Genomic DNA, 10287 nt, shown 5'->3' with positions numbered 1-10287 from the left:
GTAAATTCAATTGATTGGACATAATTTGGAGAGGCACACACCTGTCTATATAAGGTCCCACAGTTGACAGTGCGTGTCAGAGCAAAAATCGAGCCATGAGGTCGAAGGAATTGTCCAATTAGCTCCGAGACAGGATTGTGTCTGGGAAGGGTACCAAAACATTTATGCTGCATTGAAGGTCCCCAAGAACACAGTGGCCTTCATCATTCTTAAATGGAAGACGTTTGGAACCACCAAGACTTTTCCTAGAGCTGGCCACCCGGGCAAACTGAGCTATCGAGGGAGAAGGGCCTTGGTCAGGGAGGTGACCAAGAACCCGATGGTCCCTCTGACAGAGCTCCAAAGTTCCTCTTTGGAGATGGGAGCACCTTCCAAAAAGGACAACCATCTCTGCAGCACTCCACCAATCAGGCATTTATGGTAGAGTGGCCAGATGGAAGCCACTCCTCAGTAAATGGCATGACAGCTCGCTTGGAGTTTGCCAAGAGGCACCTAAAGGACTCTGACCATGAGAAACAAGATTCTCTGGTCTGATGAAACCAAGGTTGAACTCTTTGATCTGAATGCCAAGCGTCACATCTGGAGGAAACCAGGCACCATCCCTATGGTGAAGCATGATGCTGGCAGCATCATACTGTGTGGATGTTTTTCAGCAGCAAGGACTGGGAGACTAGTCAGGATTGAGGGAAAGATGAACGGAGCAAAGTACAGAGAGATTGAACATCTCTGGAGAGACCAGAAGACCAGAGAAACTCCCCAACCAACCTTACAACGCTTGAGAGGATCTACAGAGAAACTCCCCAAATACAGGTGTGCCAAGCTTGTAGCATCATACACAAGAAGACTCAAGGCTGTAATCGCTGCCAAAGGTGCTTCAACAATGTACTGATTAAAGGGTCTGAATACTTATGTAAATGTGATATTTCAGTAATTTTTAATATATATTTTTTGCAAGCATTTCTAAAAACAATTTAATCAGCTTAAGAATAAGGCTGTAACATAACAAAATGTGGAAAAGTCAAGGGGTCTGAATACTTTCAGAAGGCACTGTATGTGCAGAACATGATCATATTTAATTTTCCTGTCTCTTGTCTTCCTCTGCAGCATCATAGTCTATAAGAGCAGCCAGCGATCCAAGAAGGTCCGTCTACAACACTTCTTCACCCCAGACAAGTCTACCGTGACCAGCCTAGTACACAAGAAGCAGTGTTTATACACTGGCCTAGTGAATGGCTCAGTCACCATCTACTCCAGAGCACAAGGTGAGGCCTGTTCTGAAGACTGTCTGTCTCTTAACAGTTTATTTTTGTTAAGTTAAATTGAAATAGGTATACTATACGATGGTACTAGCTAAATTGGCTTAACCGAACACAAAATATGAATTTATTTGAATTAATAGGTGTGTTTGTTTTATATCCTGGTAGGCGTTCTGTGTTTATTTGAAATGTTCAGAAAAAGATAACTTTTGCTTGCTACTGTGCAGTCAGTCCAACCAATAAACATGAATAGATAACAGCCTCTCCTGACCTTTTCTCAGTTGAGGGGAAATGGTGTGTTATTAGGTTGCTGGGCAGACTCACAGAGAGGCTGTTAAGAGTGTGTTGACCCAGTCCCTGTGGCTTCCAGGTTGAATCACCAGTGTGTCCAGTGTATTAACTCGGCTCCAGGGCCTGGGCCTCCCTCTCTCTCTGAGGCCTGCTGGCTGGCGGTACGAGGTCTCACAACGGTCTGTTGCCATTGAGCCTGGCCTGGTTGCCTGGGAGAAGTCGCTAATCTACTAGCTAGTGCTGACCTATTTAATATCCTGACAGAGCTAGCACACTGTCAGACACACAGTACTAGCTCTCTCCCCTGCTCTCTCTCTCTCTCTCGCTCTCTCTGCCAGTGCTTGTATCCATGTCTGAGTCGCTTTCTCTCTCATAGTATGAAAACACTTGTTTTTGACGGAGTAAAGTGCATTTAGTGACCGCAACATGACCACATTAAGACATGATGGTGAGAGGCTACCATTGCCAAGAGCTAGCTATGTTGTTAATTAATTACACCATCTGCATCGGTACGACATGCATCGCTCCGAGTCTCATCATGACTCATCGCTCTAGGAAAGTTATTGAGGTTTTAAAACCAGAATCAGAGAAAAAATGAGGATCCACTGTAGTTATCCATTTTCTCAGTGCCTTGAAGATCTGTCTGTCTCCATGTTGGTGTTGGTGCCTGCTCTGCATCACACTGGGTCTCTGTGGTCCCACTTGGTCATTTCCAGCTCTTAGGTTCAGTCCAGTTCAGAGATAATTAAATGCCAGGTGGTTTCATTCTTACATTTCCCAGCTAAGTCACCATCAGAGTATTTATTTACATATCTGGATGTTGTAAGATGGAAAAGTGTAGAAAATCCCTGTTCCAAAACCAGGTTGAGTTAATCTGCCTTCCGTCCATCAACCGACCAGGCAGTATCATATCGTGCTCTGTGAGAGAGGGGTAGAGGATAGAAGATATACCTGTATCTGCTAGAAGGAAAAGTAAGAAGGGAAAGTATTCTCCTGATCCTCAGTCAGCTCAGTAAAGCCTGGAAGGGGATGTTGCAATGCTGAAGGAATGTCCACTTTGGTTCTGTCTCTGTTTAACAGAATGTCACTGTTTTCATGTAACTTCTTTACGCTAAACATCAGATGCTGATTCCTTTGTTCTCCATGCAGCAGATTATTGTGCAATTCAATGGACTTGTCTGGATATATAAAGAATATTGCCTTTGGTTTGACTGAATGGATAGTCCGAGTTGGTGACAGCCCTGTCCTCAGCTATTTTTTGTCTCCCTTAATGCTGTCACTGAGTGAAGAGATGGAGATACACTGTAGTTATAAATGCCAATTTAAAGTGTTGTTATTTCATTTGCATACTTGTTCTTCTACATGAGTGACAGAAAAGTGTTTGTGTCCCAGCTCAAGCTTGAAATGATGAATCATCCTAGCTTCAGTGGTGAAACTTGTGCATATACGTCCTAGCTATTGCTCTTCCAGTGCTTTTGTCACATTGAGTGGGCTCACAGACGCTATAAGCATTTACACTGAGTGTACAAAACATTAAGAACACTTTCCTAATATTTAGTTGCACCCCCTTTTGCCCTCAGACCAGACTCAATTCGTCGGGGCATGGACTCTACAGGGTGTCTAAAGTGTTCCACAGGGATGCTGGTCCATGTTGAATCCAATGCTTCCCACACTTGTGTCAAGTTGGCTGGATGTCCTTTGGGTGTGGACTAGCATTGCAGATCTTGACACACTCAAACCTGGGCGAGGGCACCTACTACCATCCCCCGTTCAAAGGCACTAAAATATTTTGTCTTGCCCATTCACCCTCTGAATGGCACACATACACGATCAATGTCTCAATTGTCTCAAGGTTTAAAAATCCTTCTTTAACCTTTCTCCTCCCCTTCATCTACACTGATTTTTCAGTGGATTTAACAGGTGACATCACCTGGATTCACCTGGTCAGTCTATGTCATGGAAAGATTTGTTCCTAAGGTTTTGTACACTGTGTATATTAGATCCAATTTCCATTTTAAAGGAACAGCAGCAGAGAAGAACCCTAAGAAGTAACCCCCCAGTATAAGCCTACATATAAAACTGTCATTTCAGTTATGAAATGTGTTTTGAAAAATATATCCTTTCAGATTGATAATGCCATCATCATTAGGTCAGTGGAAAGACATAGTAATACAGCAAAATGACGCTGCATGGTCGAGTTACAAAGCTGCAGACTCATATAGTACAGATGAAGTCGAAGTTTACATACACTTAGGTTGGAGTCATTAAAACTCGTTTTTCAACCACTCCACAAATTTCTTGTTGACAAACTATAGTTTTGGCAAATCGGTTAGGACATCTACTTTGTGCATGAAGTAATTTTTCCAACAATTGTTTACAGACAGATTACTTTACTTATAATTCACTGTATCACAATTCCAGTGGGTCAGAAGTTCACATACACTAAGTTGACTGTGCCTTTAAACAGCTTGGAAAATTCCAGAAAATGATGTCATGGCTTTAGAAGCTTCTGATAGACTAATTGACATCATTTGAGTCAATTGGAGGTGTACCTGTGGATGTATTTCAAGGCCTACCTTCAAACTCAGTGCCTCTTTGCTTGACATCATGGGAAAATCAAAAGAAATCAGCCAAGACCTCAGAAAAAAAAAATGTAGACCTTCACAAGTCTGGTTCATCCTTGGGAACAATTTCAAAACGCCTGAAGGTGTCACGTCCATCTGTACAAACAATAGTACGCAAGTATAAACACCATGGGACCACGCAGCCGCCATACGGCTCAGGAAGGAGACGCATTCTATCTCCTAGAAGTGAACATACTTTGGTCCGAAAAGTGCAAATCAATCCCAGAACAACAGCAAAGGACCTTGTGAAGATGCTGGAGGAAACGGGTACAAAAGTATCTATATCCACAGTAAAGAAAGTCCTATATCGACATAACCTGAAAGGCAGCTCAGCAAGGAAGATGCCACTGCTCCAAAACCGCCATAAAAAAGCCAGACTACGGTTTGCAACTGCACATGGGGACAAAGATCGTACTTTTTGGAGAAATGTCCTCTGGTCTGATGAAACAAAAATAGAACTGTTTGGCCATAATGACCATCGTTATGTTTGGAGGAAAAAGGGGGAGGCTTGCAAGCCAACGAACACCATCCCAACCGTGAAGGACGGGGGTGGCCGCATCATGTTGTGGGGGTGCTTTGCTGCAGGAAGGTCTGGTGCTCTTCACAAAATAGATGGCATCATGAGGTAGGAAAATTATGTGGATGTATTGAAGCAACATCTCAAGACATCAGTCAAGAAGTTAAAGCTTGGTCACAAATGGGTTTTCCAAATGAACAATGACCCCAAGCATACTTCCAAAGTTGTGGCAAAATGGCTTAAGGACAACAAAGTCAAGCTATTGGAGTTTCCATCACAAAGCCCTGACCTCAATCCTATAGAAAATTTGTTGGCAGAACTGAAAAAGTGTGTGCGAGGAAGGAGGCCTACAAACCTGACTCAGTTACACCAGCTCTGTCAGGAGGAATGGGCCAAAATTCACCCAATTTATTGTGGGAAGCTTGTGGAAGGCTACCTAAAACGTTTGACCCAAGTTAAACAATTTAAAGGCAATGCTACCAAATACTAATTGAGTGTATGTAAACTTCTGACCCACTGGGAATGTGATGAAAGAAATAAAAGCTGAAATAAATCATTCTCTCAACTATTATTCTGACATTTCACATTCTTAAAATAAAGTGATGATCCTAACTGACCTAAGACAGGAAATATTTACTAGGATTAAATGTCAGGAATTGTGAAAAACTGAGTTTAAATGTATTTGGCTAAGGTGTATGTAAACTTCCGACTTCAACTGTTTATGGCACTATCTGTATTGCCACAGTTCCACAGCTTGAGTTCCACATGTTTAGCTCTGCTGGGACTGTACCCTGCCTGCCTGTGGCAGAATGATTGTGGTAGGTGTTGTCACACTGCAGTAGGCACAGCCCTATCTGAACCCCCAGCCAGCCCTATTCTGCAACTCTTGTTCTTCTCATTGTTTATGTGTGTGAATGGCTCAGCATAGACCGCACCGCATGCCCTCACCATCCAGTCAGGGAATAAGGAAACATCTTTGCCTACTGTATATTATGTTGACATTGTTGTTATCTACTATTGTTATCTACTATTCTGACACGCGCACACACACACACATACTGCAGTCTGATTGGATGTTCCTAAGAAGTCACATTGACATAATGGAATGTGAAAGAATTGGTTTTGTTGACACGCTGCAGCCGAGGAGAGGAAGATTACATAAGGCTGGCTGGGAGGGAGAATGATGTTTAAACACATGCCGTTTTAGTCCTGTACACTTTAGCATTTCTCTCTCAATTGCTCTCTGTCTTTGTTGCACACACACACACACACACACACACACACACACACACAGGGATTATTATAATAATAAACACAAAGCAGTATCTTTAATCCACCCTAGCCCCTTACTTCCCTAGTAATTACTAAACCCCAGAATGAGTGTCCCCACTCCTCCCTGTATGGCACCGCACCTTTCAATAGCTGCCTTTGTCAGTTCCCTTAAACAAACACAATTGGTGAGTCCTCTGATGTTTCCTGTAGTAGATTGGCTCTGGAGGAAATTAACTCCTTATTCAGAGTACTTCAGAGCTCCTTGAATTTTGTTTAAGGATTTAATCCTACAATTTCTCCCTACACTTTTATGTGTTTGTAACAGTATAGCTTCCGTCGCTCTCCTCGCCCCTACCTGGGCTCGAACCAGGGACCCTCTGCACACATTTACAACTGCCTCCCTGAAACCCATCGCTCCACAAAAGCAGCGTCAACTACTTCAAGGTCTCAGAGCGAGTGACGTCACCGATTGAAACGCTGTTAGCACGCACCCTGCTAACTAGCTAGCCATTTCACATCGGTTCCATGTTCTTGATCTGTTGCAATTGGGTTCTAAACTTAGGGAGAAAGATGAACGTTGCAGAGAAATGTGTTGGCAGTATTTATAATGTACCCAGTGTGGGTTGTTTAGTTCCCATTGTTGGGTTTTCAGAGTGGTCTCCTGGGCTCTGTAGCAGTAGGCAGGCAGCAGTATGTAGGAGGTGTGTGGGTTGGCTCTACAGGCGACTAACGACTCTCAGTGCGTCTATATTAATTGTGAAACCTGTGAAATCATCAATGGTCTCTCCAGCATTATTATGAGGATCAGAAATGCAGAGGACATTTTAGAGGGGTTTTCTGCAGCTAATGCATGCATAATCTGAATGACCATATCTAACAATACATTAATATTCTTGCATAGTGATAGTTGGTTCACTTTAGTTTTTGGTTCTTCCAGATTCGTAGTGATCTGCCACTGTTTAGCGCTTGTAGCAGATGTGTATGAAATGTATGTGTATGCTTGTGTTTCAGATGGCTCGTGGAATCCAGACTCTCCTAAGGTGTTGAAGCTGGGGGTTCTGCCAGTGAAGGCCATGCTAGCTGTGGAGGAACATGTCTGGGCTTCCTCTGGAGGACAAGTCTTCATCATCAGCACTACCACACACACTGTGGAGGTATCTAACCCATCTCTAGCTCATCTCTTTATCTCACTTACTGTATGGATCCCTGCCTCCCTCTTTGTCTCATAACCTTTGATCTAGAAGATGGGTCCCATGACTATACACACACATATACACACACACACACACACACACACACACACACACAGGTCAGAGGTACTGTATCTTTCCCATCTCTAATATCTTATAAATGGCCAATTTCACAGTCAAACGGATTTAGCTGATTCGATCACTCATCTATTGAATTTGTTTGTATTTCCCCTGCACGCTTGCATTCAGTTTGTTCAGTTTCCCAAATATGTCTGTTACATAGGCAAGGAGACACATTTTCTTTTCATTACACAGAAAGTCAACAAAGTCAGTTTTTTACATCCATTGGGAAGACAACAATGCCTCTCTCAATTTGAATAATTTTTCCGACACTTCCCCTCGATAACCCCCAAGCCTCGGTGGGAAATAGAACATTGTCATGCTCTGAGCCCATATCTCTAAATACAGTGCATTCATAAAAGTATTAGACCCCTTGACTTTTTCCACATTTTGTTACTTTACAGGCCTATTCTAAAATTGATTAAATCGTTTTTTCCCCTCATAAATCTAAACACAATATCCCATAATGACAAAGTAAAAACAGGTTTTTAGACATTTGAAAATGTACTAAAAATGAAAAACGGATATCATATTTACATAATGTAAGTATTCATACCCTTTACTCAGTACTTTGTTGAAGCACCTTTGGCAGCAATTACAGCCTCAAGTCTTCTTGGGTATGACGCTACAAGCTTGGCACACCTGTATTTGGGGAGTTTCTCCCATTCTTCTCTGCAGATCCTCAAGCTCTGTCAAGTTGGATGGGGACCGTAAATGCACAGCTATTTTCAAGTCTCTCCAGAGATGTTCAATCGGGTTCAAGTCTGCTCCGGCTGGGCCATTCAAGGACATTCAGACACTTGTCCCGAAGCCACTCCTGCGTTGTCTTGGCTGTGTGCTCAGGGTTGTTGTCCTGTGGAAAAGATCCTGAGATCCTGAGCACTCTGGAGCAGGTTTTCATCAAGGATCTCTCTGTACTTTGCACTGTTCTTCTTTTCCTCGATCCTGACTAGTCTCCCAGTACCTGCCGCTAAAAAACATCCCCACAGCATGATGCTGCCACCACCATGCTTCACCGTAGGGATTCAAGCCGAGGAGTTCAATCTTGGTTTCGTCAGAGAATCATGTTTCTCTTGGTCTCCAAGCAGGCTGTCATGTGCCTTTAACTGAGGAGTGGCTTCCATCTGGCCACTCTACCATCAAGGCCTGATGGTGGAGTACTGCAGAGATGGTTCTCCCACTTACCTTTTACATTTATTTAACCTTTATTTAACTAGGCAAGTCAGTTAAGAACAAGTTCTTACAATGACGGCCTACCCCGGCCAAGCCCTTACGACACTGGGCCAATTGTGCACCGCCCTATGGGACTCCCAATCACAGCCAGTTGTGATACAGCCTGGAATTGAACCAAGATCTGTAGTGACGCCTCTAGCACTGAGATGCAGTGCCTTAAACCACTGCGCCACTCGGGAGCCCCTCAGAGGAACTCCCTGAACAAGGCCCTTCTCCTCCGATTGCTCAGTTTGGCCGGGCGGCCAGCTCTAGGAAGAGTCTTGATGGTTCCAAACTTCTTCCATTTAAGAATGATGGAGGCCACTGTGTTCTTGGGGACTTTAATGTTGCAAACATTTTTTGGTACCCTTCCCCAGATCTGTGTCTCGACACAATCCTGCCTCGGAGCTCAACGGACAATTCCTTCGACCTCATGGCTTGGTTTTTGCTCTGACATGCACTGTCAACTGTGGGACCTTATATAGACAGGTGTGTGCCTTTCCTAATAATGTCCATGAATTTGCCACAGGTGGACTCCAAACAAGTTCTAGAAACATTTCAAGGATGATCAATGGAAACAGGATGCACCTGAGCTCAATTTTGATTCTCATAGCAATGGGTCTGAATACTTATGTATTTCTAAAAACCTGTTTTTGCTTTGTCATTATGGGGTGTTGCGTGTGTAGATTAATGAGGATTTTCTTTTATTTAATCAATTTTAGAATAAGGCTGTAACGTAACAAAATGTGAAAAAAGTCAAAAGGGTCTGGATACTTTCCAAATGCAATGTAGTTTTGCAAACAGGCGTGTGCACTGTAGTTTTGCAAACAGGTAGTTCGATGTAGTTTACAATCGAAGTTACCTGCTGCATATCTCAGCGTTCTGCTCTCAGCTCTTTTGCTGCCAGTTGCTCTGTGTATCAATTATAGGTCAGTGGGTGTATCATACAACGCATCTGTATGTCAGAGGGAGACACATTAAGTGCAGAGACCTGCCCACCGTCCTTTGATAGATGGAGCCCCATCTGTGCAAAAGCCCACCATTTGATCCCATGGAATCTGTTTTTTTGTCAATAGAGCCACACAGCACACTGAACATCCCTTGTGCCGTTTCATGCTCGGGAATCGTGAGACCGAACAATATGTCCTCGTGAATAGCATCCCCCAACATGTAGCGAACTAAGAGAATAAGGTGGAGAGTTTTTGAGTCGTTCAGTCGTTTCCTCTTTTATTGCAAGCTATAGCATCAATTCTTAGTTTCAGTGTTATCTGACAAAGGTATTGATATGAGTTTCTGTGCCTCTGCCTCCCCACACATTGTTTTCACCATATCAATTGTGGCCGGTAATATCAAAGTCTGCAATAGTGTGTGGCTTCATAGCATAGCAGGGCTTAGCCATTCACCGTAGGAAGGATTCAAGTGCAACAGTCAAGTGCGGCCTTTTCCAACGATCTAAGGGCACTCTCTGGTTGGATTTTACTTTTAGATGATTTGAATAATTTTTGTTTAGATTTTTAAGGTTACATTACAATGATTTTGAGAGAGAAAGATGATATTAGATATATACATTTTTTAACAGGGTTTTGGAAATTCTCTGGCGACTGCACATGGGGTTGGGACCGTTTCAGGTAGCCTTCATCAACGTTTCAGGTAGCCTTCATCAACGTTTCAGGTAGCCTTCATCAACGTTTCAGGTAGCCTTCATCACCGTTTCAGGTAGCCTTCATCACCGTTTCAGGTAGCCTTCATCACCGTTTCAGGTAGCCTTCATCAACGTTTCAGGTAGCCTTCATCAACGTTTCAGG

The 10287-nt window shown here is 43.2% G+C and overlaps 1 protein-coding gene across 2 annotated transcripts in view; it reads left to right on the top strand.

The window, feature by feature from the left end:
• The window catches only part of LOC115172759 (rho guanine nucleotide exchange factor 10), an 86950-nt gene that overhangs the window by 63776 nt on the left and 12887 nt on the right, over positions 1-10287 (top strand). For both annotated transcript variants that reach the window (XM_029730493.1, XM_029730492.1), the window contains 2 exons: positions 1105-1262; positions 6972-7114. In XM_029730493.1, coding sequence (XP_029586353.1) covers positions 1105-1262; positions 6972-7114 — 301 coding nt within the window. The remainder of the gene's footprint in view (positions 1-1104; positions 1263-6971; positions 7115-10287) is intronic.

Source organism: Salmo trutta, chromosome 33, assembly GCF_901001165.1.
Source record: "Salmo trutta chromosome 33, fSalTru1.1, whole genome shotgun sequence".
NCBI lineage: Eukaryota > Metazoa > Chordata > Actinopteri > Salmoniformes > Salmonidae > Salmo > Salmo trutta.
The sequence above is the reverse complement of the archived record's forward strand: the minus strand, read 5'-3'. Positions and strand labels throughout refer to the sequence as shown.